At 38.6% G+C, this 14,396-nt stretch overlaps 1 protein-coding gene across 1 annotated transcript in view; it reads right to left on the reverse strand.

Annotated features, from left to right (window-relative positions):
• ATP8B4 (ATPase phospholipid transporting 8B4 (putative)) overlaps positions 1-14,396 on the reverse strand; it is a 155,913-nt gene that overhangs the window by 15,274 nt on the left and 126,243 nt on the right. The window contains exons 18-22 of the mRNA XM_073303976.1: positions 13,974-14,085; positions 12,638-12,743; positions 6,722-6,869; positions 4,319-4,502; positions 2,203-2,426 (exon numbers count right to left, since the gene is read on the reverse strand). Of these exons, the coding sequence (XP_073160077.1) occupies positions 2,203-2,426; positions 4,319-4,502; positions 6,722-6,869; positions 12,638-12,743; positions 13,974-14,085 (774 nt within the window). The remainder of the gene's footprint in view (positions 1-2,202; positions 2,427-4,318; positions 4,503-6,721; positions 6,870-12,637; positions 12,744-13,973; positions 14,086-14,396) is intronic.

Below are 14,396 nucleotides of genomic sequence, written 5' to 3' on the forward strand. Positions count from 1 at the left end.
ATTAAGAAGTCTATTATTCAAAACATAGTCATGGAAATTTGTCCCCTATTTTGAATCAATCAGAAGGGCTAGAAAACATTAATCCTCTACACCAGATTATGTAAAAACAAAATTAAGATGTATATTTTATACTGCTGAGAAAATTCTTTCTTGCATCTGTTAAGTTTATAAATATGAGCCAAAATGGCAAAGTATTCATGAAAAGAATATTGATATTCTAGTGTTCAATAAAAGCTTTCCAACAATACGTAACTATATAAATCATACCAAATTTTATGTTTAATTGCTGTAATTATGAAATGTCTCTCCTTCCCCAGAAATACAAATATTGTTTCCCAAGGCTCAGACATTTAAAATATTTCTAGCATTATTCATGTTTTTATACAATTCCTGATCCCCTCTTTTCTGGAACCATGACAGCAGACCTTAGGAATGGTTCCCCTTCCCAGGTTGCCACTGCATGCATCTTCAGACAATGGCACTGCTGCTGCAGCCCATGTCTCTCCCCAGCCCCAGTACTGAGTTTGAAGAACCAGTACCCTTCCTGAGTACACCTTCTTCCTGACATCACCCCTTAAAGTAGATAGGGGAGACTCACTTCCTCAATGCGACCCTCTTTGCCTGCTAGGAGACTTGCCCACTTCAATAACAAAAGGGTTACCTACTCATTTCCCAATCAACCCACCAGTGGACCACCAGAGAAGGTCCCACTGCCCATCTGAATAACCACCCAGTAAGCCAAAGGTCACAAAATGACCTGTTGACACCAACACTGTTGCTGTGAGGCACAGCTGCCTGGTATGGAGAGCTACCTAGTAAAGGCTTCCAGAGATGCTAGGGGGAAGCACTGTGGGTCAAAAGGGATGGGAGTGAAAGGACTGATGGATTTGAGAGGGAGGGTGTGCACGTCTTCAGGGGATGGCAGTGGAGGAAGAGTATTAACCTACGGAATGTTGCATGTATCTCCAACTGAAGTGAAAGATTTTGAGAAACCCCCCTGCTATGCTTTCAGCAACATCTCACTGTAATGTGGCCCTCCAAAATACAGATTCACAGTGCAGCCCCAGTTATTATCCTTTACTCTTTCCCAACAGAGAAAGACCCTGATCAAAATCCCCAGGATGCTAAGTAAGCATTCAAATATACAAACAAGCATTCAATAAATATGTGAATATGCATTCAAATTCAAACAAGAGTAAAGGGTTTGATTTTTTTTATTCAAAACTGAACATTGACTAGTATAGATGACACTTTTCATCTGGAGGATACTATACATATGTAGTGCCTCCCTACCTCTGGACAAGGGAGTTTGGGAAAGGGCTGGTTCTTCACGATGACATCAAGGAAGCTGGAGAAACTTAAAGGGGCCTCACTCATCTAATTCACTATTGCTATCTAACAAATCTGAAATGATCAGCCAGGACACATCAGACTCAGGGCCCACTGGACTGAAGACCCATTTCCCCCACTACAACTTGAAAGTGAGAAACAATCACCCACAACAACCTCTCCTAATTGCCCAAGAATATAATTAAAATAAACAAATAAATACAGGGACTCTACTCCTGATCTCCCTCGCTGTCTCTGACAGCAGCTGTTGGCGTTTACTGAAGGCTTTGGGCTTTCAGTAACTTCTGCAGGTCAAACATGAGGAAAAGAAGGATTTGCTGAAAGACCACAAGGAGTTCCCCATGTCCCCAAGCAGCTTTGCAAGACACCCTTATGTTACCTTACACTTTGGCTAGACCTTAGTCAGGATCAGTTGGCTTGGCATGGGGCCTACTTATGTGACCTGCAGAATTTATAGATTTATGCACTCCTGACAACCACACAATCAGGATTTAACCCTAAAGAAACTATTTATTGGATTAGGACATATGGTTCTCTTTTTTCTTTTAAGCATAAGGCAGCATGGCCTAACAAATGAAATCACGAAATGTCTCCAACAATTTGGAGGAAATGAAGGAAATGGTTAAGTATAATGATTACAGTCAGATTAATTTTTTAAAGAAAGAAAATAAAGACTAATATGATTTTAATTAACTTCCAAATGATTTTCACTCAAACATTTGGATTGTTCAGTTCAATTTTCTGATTTCTAATTATCCAGTAATTAAAAAAACACCCCTTTTAATAGGTGGGTACATTAAACATATACAACATTGTTTTGTTGGTTTATAAACTTTACTCCCAAAAACAAACCTGAGCTGAGAAGCCACAGAAGAAGCCAAACCAGAAATGCACCAGAGTGAAGGCAAAGTTTTTGTAGAAGAAATAACACAAGAACTTGCACATTCTGAAATAGGACCACCTGCCATGAACAAGCAGGAGCCGCTTAAGGTATCTGAACTGGGCAAAGGAGTAATCGCTGGCCAAGACTGCTTGCATTCCTTCCTCACCACTGATGCCAATGCCTATGTGTGCACCTGTAAGTAAAAAAGAAGCAGAAATGTGTCTCTACTAAGTATTTGAAAAAGACACATTCATTTGCTAAACTATCACAGTGAGCATTCTGTTTAGTGAGACATAAGCAGATGTCAGTTTTAAGGTGATCCCTGCCTTACAAAGTAATAACAGTTTCCTGAGCTACTGAAACGATGAGGTAGAAAGCAGAGAAGTTATCAAATCAACAGGGAACACCCACTAAGTTAGCATTATTATTACTATTATACTGAATCATGCACTCCTGCCTCTCACCCTCAGCATCTTGGGAAGCATTAGCCGCCTCTTTAATTTAAAATAATTTTTGTTATGATTATTTTTAAAGCCCCCATAACTCTCCCTTCCTCTTTCAACCCATCTTCCTTCCTTCTCTCTGGAAGCAAAAATGTTTATTTTGCCCATTCTTTGCCCATTTTAAATAGGTGAATTGGAAGAGGGCCCTGCTGTTATTGAAGCTAACGCAGAAACCTTTTAAAATAAATAAAATTTAGTTTTTAAAAACCCAACTCGAGATTGAGATATAGCAGTAGTCAGGTAACTGTTCACCAACCGTGTACTTAGACTGGCTCAAACCATTCAATTTCAGTCTAATGGGCTCTGAATATAAGGTGGGGCCCAACCCTGCCATTTATCTGCTTGAAGAAATGCCATTGGAATGTAGGATTCTATACAATGGCAGGATTGGGTGACAGTTAGCAAGCAGATGAGATATTGTAAGCAACCAACACAATAAATTAGCAGCTATGTAAGGCATCTTACTATTTTATTTTAAGGGCTGCCCATTAATGAATTATAAAGGCAATATATTTATTGTACAACCTGCTTTCACAGTAGCATATTTTAATATACAAAATATCTTCCAAGTAACTGACACTACAATAAAAGAATTTACAGTAGTTACTAATGCTGTACTTGTGAATTGTATTCTGCCATGCAAATACTGTAAAATACAAGATGTTTCTTCATGGCTGTATTGCACCCTCCACTTAATCAGGACACAATTCAATTGGGATACTCCCCAGGATAGCCAAGCTATACTACCAAGGAATTCTACTTAATTGGGATGCCAACATATGAGTAGTGGTACTCAAATAGGGATACTATGTCTTTATTATGTTCAGAGGCTGATGGTGCTTTGACACCCTTCCAAAATCCTTGGCCTCTGTCAGTGCTCGTTTACCAAAGCAGAAGTGTTTTAACAATCTCCCTCCAGGCTCTTTGAAACACTGATGAAAATTAACCCTTTTAAGGATGGAAACAGTACAGGACTGCTAGGATGCTGGAAGGCCCTGAATTTGGTAGTTCAATTTTAGCTCCATCTGGGTGAAAATAACTGTTGATGTTCTGTGCGGTGTTGTTTGTTTTGTAAGTGACAGACGTGTAACATCTTTATTTCTTCAGAGAACCAGCAAGTTAAATGTGAACAAAACAAAGCAATTTTAGAACCATTTCAGGTACAAGCAAAAACCGGTTAGTCAGAAATTCTCCTTAATCAGAATGAAAGGTGAGCCACTTGGGTATCCCAGTTAAGGTGGATTCAGCAGTTATTTATCAAATGCTTATAAATACGAGTTCATTGATAGGCAAACCTTAGCATGTTATTGGCATTTCTATTTATGCTTTTAACTGAACATTATGACACAAAAAGAAAAGGAGTACTTGTGGCACCTTAGAGACTAACCAATTTATTTGAGCATGAGCTTTCGTGAGCTACAGCTCACTTCATCAGATGAAGTGAGCTGTAGCTCACGAAAGCTCATGCTCAAATAAATTGGTTAGTCTCTAAGGTGCCACAAGTACTCCTTTTCTTTTTGCGAATACAGACTAACACGGCTGTTCCTCTGAAACCTGTCATTATGACACAATTTCCTCTTACTTTTGATCATGCTAACGTCATTGGCTCCATCTCCTATGGCCAAGGTGACTGCCTTCCTGTGCTTCTTAACCAGATCTACCACTTGTGCTTTTTGTAAGGGAGTCACTCGACAACAAACCACAGTTTTACACAAGCAGGCAACTTCCACAAATTCATTCTCCAGATTAGCCTCAAGTGCATGAGCCTGCAATACAAAGTATTCCCTATCAGAATACTGGTTCTGTAGCTATAATCAATAGAAGATGTGATGGATGGGAAATGAGAATTCTTTGCATATAATAAATAGGATTCATCACTTTTCAATAAACTGATTTCAAAAGTTTTTTTTAAACAGCTGAAGCCTTTAGTGGAAGATACCACACATCTCCAGTAAACACAATAAATCAGTCTCGTAAGTGTATACAGTAAATATATACATACACATAGCCCATACAATCCTAACACACAATGAGAGCGAAACTACATTTTGATGTGAAATACTTGATTTAATTACACGTTCAAAACAATATTAACATAGGAGGAAGAAATAACCTAAAATTGGATACATTACAGTTATTTCAGTCCAGCGCTTGACTTTCCAGCTAACTTTATGAGAATTTAAAAGGGCCTAATCCAGTGAATCATCAGCTCCACTGCAAGTATTTAGCTGCAGATACTCCATGTATCTTTGTGGTTCAGCACCCATGGAGCCTCTTCACAATTCAGACACAGTAAAATGCTGGCAACTATCATTAAATAAAGTCTGGCCAAACTCTGTGGTCTGCCTCTCTCCTTTGGATTCACATATAGCTAATCCAACTGTATGTGGCATGTGAGCAGGGTCACTGGAAAAATGCATAAAATGTTCCCATTTTGACATATATTATGCGGTTTTATTTACTGTGTGACAATTTTTCCATTAAACTAGAGGAGGCAGAGGAAACCTTCTGAAAGCCCCAGGCAAGAAAAGGACAGGGATCTCTTCAAAATCATGGGAGAGGAAAAATTTCAGGTTATTGATTTAGATATTATGATGATGGGGGGGGGGGGAGGAAGAATACACAAGGAATGGGGAAAAGAGAATGCTTTTCCAGATCTTTGAAAAGGCTCAGGGGAAAGGACTGAGGCATGAGCTGGTTGCCTTTTAGATATCTCCAAACAAAAAGGGTAACTAGAAACTTTATCTTCTTTCCCAATTCTAATCTTAAACACTGCAAAAACCAGCAACATCCATTGCTCTTCCCATTCCTTTGACTCTCTGATGACACTGCCAATGAGCGTGCCACTTAATGCCAGTTACGGTGCTTGCTGGAGGTGTTCACAACCGAGCTAGTGGTCTTATTCTAATCTTTTGACACAGGCTGCTAAACAGTTCTGAGATGATATTGAAACCACAAATCTGGACATAGGAGAGAAATAGCTTCTGCAGACTACATGACCTTTCTGTTGGAGAGGATAATCTGCCCTAGACCAGAGATCTGCAACTTTCCATAACTTTCACAGTGTAGAAAGCAGCACATTCTTATGGCTGGAATGCAGCTTGAGAGAGCCATACATTCTTAGAACTACCTTAAGTGGCTGTGGATGTTATGGAAAAACTTAAACAATATTCCCATTTACTTCTCCTTTTTCTATTAAGAAACTGTCTGAAGGCAGAGCCATTCTTATTCCCAATTTTTAAAAAGAAAATAAAGATCAAAGTATATGAATGTACAAAGATCATGTATCTTCATGAGCGGCTAATTTCTCAAAAGTGAAGCCTGCGCTTTTAACTCTCTTAAGTTAGCGAGTCAGAAGATCGTTTTGATACTTGTTCAAGATTTTGAACCTGAACTACACTAAAGTAATGTAAGTTTATTCTATTACGACAAGAACCAGATTTCCTAATCAAAGCAAATTCTTTTGGCATCCCTGTAAAATGCTGATATTTAGAAAACCCACTGGAGGTATCTTAATGACATTAATTTGGTGCAGTAATTATTTTAAGGTCAGGTTGTGCTCTCAAACAACAAACATCAGGAAAAAATAACAGCATTACATCTGCCTAATTGCATTCTCTTAATTAATTGGCATTGATTTGTGATATTCCCCTCACACAAGTACTTAAACAATAATAGCAGTGGTCTATGTCTAGTTAAGAAGGGATAAGATTGTGTGAACTAGTTCTTACTATCGGGCCTTCTCAACTGTGGCAGTTATTAAAAAAAGCTGTGTAGAGTTACTCATTTGATTTCTCTTCCATACATATCCAAAAGTTAAGATGTAATTTTTAATTGTTTCTTGCAATTATGTCAGGCTTTGTTTTTAGCTTTCTTATGAAACAGTTTTAGAGTTTGGAGAGAAATCCGTCATTGTTAGAAAACAAAACAGACATGATTATTTGGGTTGGGAAGGAAAGGACAAAACCTGAAAAAACTGACTTACCAGACTATGTCCATTTATGACTAATGCATAATCACCAGTGACAGTTTCCTCCAAGACTGAGCCCTGTTTTGATTCTTGCATTTTTTCACAAAATACATGGCCATTGGAAAGGTCTTTGTTTTGTCCAAACAAATGTTCTTTCGCTTTCCTTAAAAGAAAAAAGGAATATGTTGTTATTAATTTTAATCAGACAGTGATTAATCAGAGCTAATTTCAGTTCTGCTGTTCTGATCTAATATTACATACAAGCAAATTTCAGTAGGCAAGAAGGATATTTCTTTTACGTGATGAAGATACTGTAATGTGTTTAAAATCCAAGAAAGTAGGTTGGGTAGGTATGAAGGTAAGACAATATTCTTGAGTGTTTTTAAATAACTTAGAAGTTAAATAGCAATCTTGATCTGAGTTTGAACTGAGTCATTTATCATTAATTTGGTATTAAGATTTTCCAGGCTTAAAAAAAAGATGAGTTTGGCACAGAAAATGCTGTAGTTACATTTACAGGAGCAAAGATTGAGGAGAAACTCTTTTCCCAGGAATTCCTGGCAACATTGTATTAATTTTATTTTGTAAAACAAAAAAAATATACAATTTCAGAATAACATAAACTGAGACCTTTTACAAATTACAGTACAAGTCCATTTATAGAAGTAAACTTATTTAGCACCTCCATGTCATAAGCAGAGATAGCCGAAAACCAACACATTGGAATGTTGTGAAAATTTAGATCATAAGTTAATAAATCTAGTCTAAATATTTGAACCAACCCCTCATCTGGGTTCTGCCACGATCTCCAACTGGCCTCTGGGAGTGGCACCACCTGCTACTTCAGCTATCCATAGGGTGAAGCCTTTTACAGCTCGCTGAATTAGGCTCCCCTTTTTATTGTAGGCTATGTTTGTTGTCACAGTCCTAGATTTAAATTTTGCCCACAGTCTGTTTATTGCGAACTCCTCTTGGTTTTTCATAAAGTTATCATACAATAACTTTATTGGAGATTTTTTTACTTTCACTTTCTGGAAATTTTGTATGCATGTAATATTGTGGGTGAGGTAACTGTCATGGAGTGTGGGGGAGTCAGGGCCCTGCACCCCCACTTCCTGCGACTCACTGTGACTCTCAGCCAGCCAGTAAAACAGAAGATTTATTAGACATGGGAACACAGTCCAAAACAGAGCTTGTAGTTATAGACAACAGGACCCCCTCAGTCAGGTCCATCTTGGGGGGCAGGGTGCCCAGACCCCAGTCTGGGCCTCCCTCCATTTCCCTAGCCAGCTCCAAACTGAAACCACCTCCAGCAGTCTCACCCAGCCACACACCCTAGCTCCTCCTCCAGCTTTTGTCCAGTTTCCCAGGAAGAAGGTCACTTGGCCCCAACCCCCTCCTGGGCTCAGGTGACGTGCTCAAGTATCATCCCTCAAGTGAAGTCACTCCCTGATATCCTACCACCATCTAGTATTGATGCAGACAGTAAGCCAGTAAAACTCCCATGCAACATTACCAGGTTAATACTCCGTATTCCCTACTTCGTCACATTAGTATCTTACTGGACCAACTTCTGCTGGTGAGAGAAACAAGCTTCTGCACTTCCACAGTGCTCTTCTTCAGGTCTGGGAAAAGAAGAGCTCTCTGCGAGTTCAAACGTTTGTCTCTCTCACTGTCAGAAGTTGGTCTAATAAAAGATATTATCTTACCCACATTGTCCCTCTAATATCCTGGGACCAACAGGGCTACAACAACACTGTATATATAGTGACAGATGTGGGACTACTCTGTAAATGCTGTATGTTGAGCTGCATACTTTGTTGTATGAATACACTGATTTAGTTTAATAGCAGACCATAAGGAAAAACAAGCAGGAAGGGAAGAATAGGTCAATATAGACCACCCCTCAGCTAACATGTGAGGGCTCTTACAGCACAGTGGCAGAGCCATAGGTACTGCAAAGTCTGGCTGGACCTCCTTTTGAGCCTACCAAACTGATTTTGTCCAGAACTTTGTCCCAAAGCCTGGCAAGAACAAAGGAAATGGATTATAAGGGACTCTCTCTCTCCAAAGAGGAGGTATTTGTTGGGGAGCTATTCAAGGAAGCCTGCCTGACCCAGGAACCTTCTCAGATCGCTGAAGACGTTAGGCCCATCTAGGCAACTATCGCTGGATGGTAGGGCTTTAGGGAAGACAGACACATGTATCAACTGTTTGTTGTTTTAAAATCATTTTTCTCTAAATGCTTTGTTCTTACTCTTAAAATAAACAATACTTTGGTGTTTAAGAAGGCTGTTTTGTCACTGAATACCAGTGGCCACAAACTCCCGAAGAGAACAGCTGGTGTCAAACCCAGTCAGACCTGCTGGCTAAGTACAGTTGATCCTCAGTGTATCATAGCGCAGGGCACAGTCTAAGAGTTGGAGACACAGGCTAACATCTGAAAGGGCGCACTATGAAACTCTGAGACTAGAAAAGAGAGAGAGGTGCAGATAGTCCTGAAACCGTGGCATATATTTCTATATATTTTACTTAGATTATGACTCTGCATATGAAATATGCTGTGACATAAGGGCCTGCAATTACATTTAAGAGGCCCTGATCCTGGAAAGACTTCACCATGTGTGCTTTGTGCATATGAGTGCTACTATTGACTTCAGCAGCGGTTACGCACAGGCATAAAATTATACACATGCTGAAGTTTTTGCAGGATCAGGGTTTTATATGATGACAAAAACATCGTTTTAGGCGTGTGAAGAGGAAGATGAATTTAAAGTGGAGACTTTTGAAATGGATTATCTAAAAATCTTCTAATTACCAGAATTCTGAAAATAAACTCTTTTCTGTGTTCTATATAGTAATGTATGAATTCGTCATAAATTTGAATTTTCATATTATTGACCAAGATATTATAGACAGTTGCTATTAAGAAGTGATATATGTCAGATGTCTGAATCTGATATTCTGCTTTTTCACCTTTTTTTTTCCTTCTGTGAAATACGGTTTACTATTTAGCTTTGAATATTTTTCAAATTTATTTTATTTTTATCATTCGCTCATCTTTTCAGATTTAGAAAAATAATACGCAGTTGCTCTACAAGAATCTGGTCTGAACACAGCCTTAAACTTTTAAGACGTTCACATCAGAAAACTGCTCTGAGCTTTGTGGCTCAGATCACAATGTTTAACATGACAGATGTTTTATAAATCTGTTAATTTTTTGAAAAAAGTTTCAGTTATTGGTTCAGTGAATAAGTTGTTTTCTAAACAAGAGGCAGTTTCTGCATAAAATACCAAAATAAATATGCTGCTCACCAGAGTCCAGGATTTAATTATTTATTTACAATGTCTACAGTAAAAGATAGCATACTTTTACTTAAAATACCCAAATCTAGTCTGTATTTGCAGGATATCATGGTGCTATATGCAGAATTCCAGAACAACATGTCTATTATGCAATGGAGACCAGGAGTACCACAGCATTGATGCAGCTGGTCTCCTGGGAAAGGATGTCTTCTTTGTTCTTTGAAGGCCACCTGGCGGTTGATCTGGATATGGTACAGAGACAACCAGTGCATTCCACCCCAAAATCATAATAAGGATAAAGTCAAGGTGCTACATAGGAAATAAAAGATGACACCAGAATGAAACAATGGATAATTATGCGTGCTATGAGAGAAGAGGAACTGGTAATAAGAAGTGCTTGCGGGGGGGAGGGGAACTTGCATACTGGAACAAACTTGAATTCAGAAAATATACATATTAAATAATATATTTTGTTGCCCATTTTCTGTCTTACTGAAGATGTGTCTTAACACTAACATTGATCTAAGCACCATCTTCTACTGGATCCTGCACTGAAATCAAACCACAGTGTTTACAAAATTACTATATATAGCCATGGAAATGACTGTAATATCATAAATTCAGTGCTAAAAACTTCTCTCCATTCATAACATCTCTAAACATATCTTTTAGCTTCAATGACACAACATACTGGGCATGCAGACTTCCTAGATGTGTTTCTCAGAAACAAATCTGAGTATTTATGGGTTTCCTGTTTAATTAAGTCCTTTTCCAATCTGTACTAATGACTCGGTTTCTGCTTTTTTTCCTCAGTAGCATATTCCCCAAAGGGTAAAATGCAAGCCAGGATTTACTTGTATTCAGGGATGCCCTCAGACACATGGTGGAATTTACATGGGTTCACATATCCGACGGCAGCATTGCCTTTTGTTAACTAAAGCTTTTCTTCTACACCATTTGATAACTGGAATCACATATGGATATGTAGTTATTTACATTGCACAATGCAACTGCATCACCCAACTCTTTGACAATCTTTTCACTATGCAAAACATGGTACACATTTGTACCTCAGTTCTGCCCATCTTTCATGTTTCCAAGATTGAAAAAAAAAAAAAAGAATCGTTTACTGTGTTTCACCATGTCCATATTTGGTTCCCACACTGCTTTCTTGCTTGAACCCTGGCCTAATGCTCTGTGAGTGATTTTCACCCCCCACCCATGCGCCAAGCTCCACAATTCATACCAAAATTGATTCCTACATAAATAGTTTATGCAAAAATAGAACTCATGTTAACGTAACTTATTTTCATTGAATCAAGGCCATATATAATATATAATGCTTAACCAAAATACACAAATCACAAAAGGCTAAAAAAAAGTGTTTGTTTACTTAAACTGTTGTATTATGTAGTTTCCCATTATTCAGATTGAAGATATATTAGTTATAGGAATAGGCTGGGACTGAAATGCCCAAACCACTTGGCTGGTGCTAAAATACCAAGGGATAATTAGGTAAACTGATGCCTTGTTTGTCTGATACCCAAAATAGGCAAGAATTTTATGTCCATGGTAATTACAGAAAAAAAATTAGAAATTGCTATGTTTGGCTCTAGTGCAAGTAGAAAAAAAATACACAGAAATGAAAAAGAGACACAAGTAAGAGAAGAGAACTGAGAAGGAACAGGTCACTGACAAAAAGTAGAAGGGAGAGAAAGACATGGCCTACAGATCTTTAAACACATCTATTCAGTATGCTGTCTGGAAAAGGTGGAAGGATGCTGCTGCCTGTAATGCATTTTCCATATTTAGTAACATTATAATAAAACACTGTACAAAGTATGGTACCATGTGTGCTTCCAGTGCTATTGACCAATACTTAAATACATGTGCAACTTGTTTCTGTATTAAAAAAAAGAAAAGAAAAAGGGAAAGGCTCTTCTCCTGCAGAAGAGTAAGAACTGAAAGGGCCAGGATTGTATTATGTTGGCATATTGTCTGTATATTTCCCAACTGTGCTGTGAGTGGTAATAATTTATTCTCTTCCAAGGAAGGAAATTTGCATAAATCTCCAACAGTGAAAATCATAATGCCAGCTACGTGTATCATTCAAGAAGTCTCAGCTACCACATTGAGAGAGGAGATAAACATGTGTGAGAGAGAAAGAAACAGAGGTTGAGATCTGTGCCCATGTCGGCACTATTTCTAACAGTAGTTATTCTCCAAATTATTATTACAGGGCCTACTCTAGAGACATTTCCTCTTCCAGATGAAGTGATAATAGCATTTGTTCTAACCGTTCCACATGTAAGCATAAAGGCATATGGAAGGCAGCAGTGGGAGTGAGTCAGGGCTATGGAATTCATGACTATGCATATGCCATGGCCCTATCACCCATGCAGGGTGGGAGGCAACCAGTATTCTAGCTTGCAGTCTGGAGTAGTAGCCTCAGTTGCTGGTTGGTTGCCTTCAGACAAGAAGTTGGCACACTTTTACGACAATTGACAGAACTTTAACAGATGGAATCTTAAGGAAAGATTTGTAGCATCATAGGGAGAGAGTCTAACTGGAGTATACGGTCTGCAAGGAAGAAAATAAGATAATGTATTTTAAATGTTTTTTTACCTGAGTTCTTCACGCACTGCCGTTACCGTGTGACCAGCCACTATGAAAATCTCATTCATGGTGTCAGTGAGCATGTTGCAGGAGTAACCAATGTTCATGGCAGTTTCTGAGAGACAATAATGTCAGTTTTGATTAGAATGGTTGTAGTTAAAATCATTACTTATTTATTTTGTAATATCAACAGAGCATATTGAGAGTACAGTACTAACATAATGAGAGTAATTTTCTAACATAATTACTGGGTTTGATATAAATGTACTACTAAAAATGCACCTTCCTCTGAGCTATATTTTATGGTTATTATTTATAGTGAAGTAGTACTCAGAGTCCAACTGAGATCAAAGCCCTATTGTTGTAAACACTGTTCAAACACATACTGAAAGACCAAAAAGGTTTCTAAATAAACTAGCCAGACAAAGTGGGAAGGGAAATTGAGGCACAGGAAAAAAAAAACTTGCCCAAGGTCAAACAGATGATCAGTGGAAAAAGAAGGAATTAGAACCCAAGTATCCTAACTCCTAATTCAGTGCCCTATGTGCTAGATCACACTGCCTTCCATATGGGGAGTAACCCATAGATGGTCACCCTTGTGCACTAGAAAAAAAACTCAGAGATTAAACCCATATAGGGTCATCATTAGAAATACTGTAAATGCTATTTAACTATATTTTTGTAGAGCTTGTTATTGAGATTAAAATGCTCAAGTACACACGTGCCATTTGAGACCTTTTTTCTTTCCACTGCGCACCTGTGGCAAGTGCCATATCCAAAGAATTTAGGACCCAAAATCATGCTGTGATATTAACAACTGAAAATATTATGCATACTGTGCTGCGAATCTCAATCCACAAATACCAAAACAATTGGTAGAACTTTTTAGATGGTTTTACAAGACATTATTTGTAGTCACTGTTCCATACATGACCTCCATCCAGGATCCTGCACACTGCCCAAACAAACACTAGGGTCATATGGAGAGAACCCTGCCCCCAACGCCATAGGTTACAGTATACCTTGCTGGAGATGCTCTCCAATGCCAGGGTGGAGGGTGTTCACCACAAGATCCAACAGTCACACCTCTGCCATCCTCCCGGCATCCCCATGCACAACTCAATGTTACCCTCATTGCTCTGCCTTAATGTGCATCAAGCCTCTCAGAGCAGTGTTTTATTAATGATTTATAAATGTTAAATAACAATAATGTTCAAGGGAATGTGCTCCCTGCACTCCGTGCAAGGGAACTGTAGAAGTCTCACTGCATTTAGGGTTTTCTATCACCCTACCCCACCCCACCCCACCCACTTACCCCCAGAATTACGCAGTATTAATGAATTACCTTGCTTGTCTCCTGTTAGAACCCAGATCTTAATGTTAGCTAGTGATAAACTGGCAATTGTTTCTGTAACTCCTTCTTGTAACTTGTCTTCTATAGCAGTGGCACCTAGTAACTTTGTAAGGAAGCAGAACATTTAAGTGACTTTCTACAAACTCTGCAAATTCACTTAGTTAAACTAAGAGATCTGGGGAATATAAACAGGATAAACTATGTAGTTTAAACATCTACACATGGATAACATCAAGGCAAGTCAAACTTTAATACAATATACTACCCTTGATCTACATTCACAGCTTCCACTGAGAGCAGTGGAAATTTCCCCAAGTCTCAAAGGCAGTCTCCAGTCTAATTTGAATCAAGAACTACATAATACATAATTTCAGGGCAATCTTTGCTGGGGATTCCCTGGTTTTAGGGGGCCCT

The sequence above is a fragment of the Lepidochelys kempii genome, chromosome 10 (genome assembly GCF_965140285.1).
Source record: "Lepidochelys kempii isolate rLepKem1 chromosome 10, rLepKem1.hap1, whole genome shotgun sequence".
NCBI classification, from domain to species: domain Eukaryota; kingdom Metazoa; phylum Chordata; order Testudines; family Cheloniidae; genus Lepidochelys; species Lepidochelys kempii.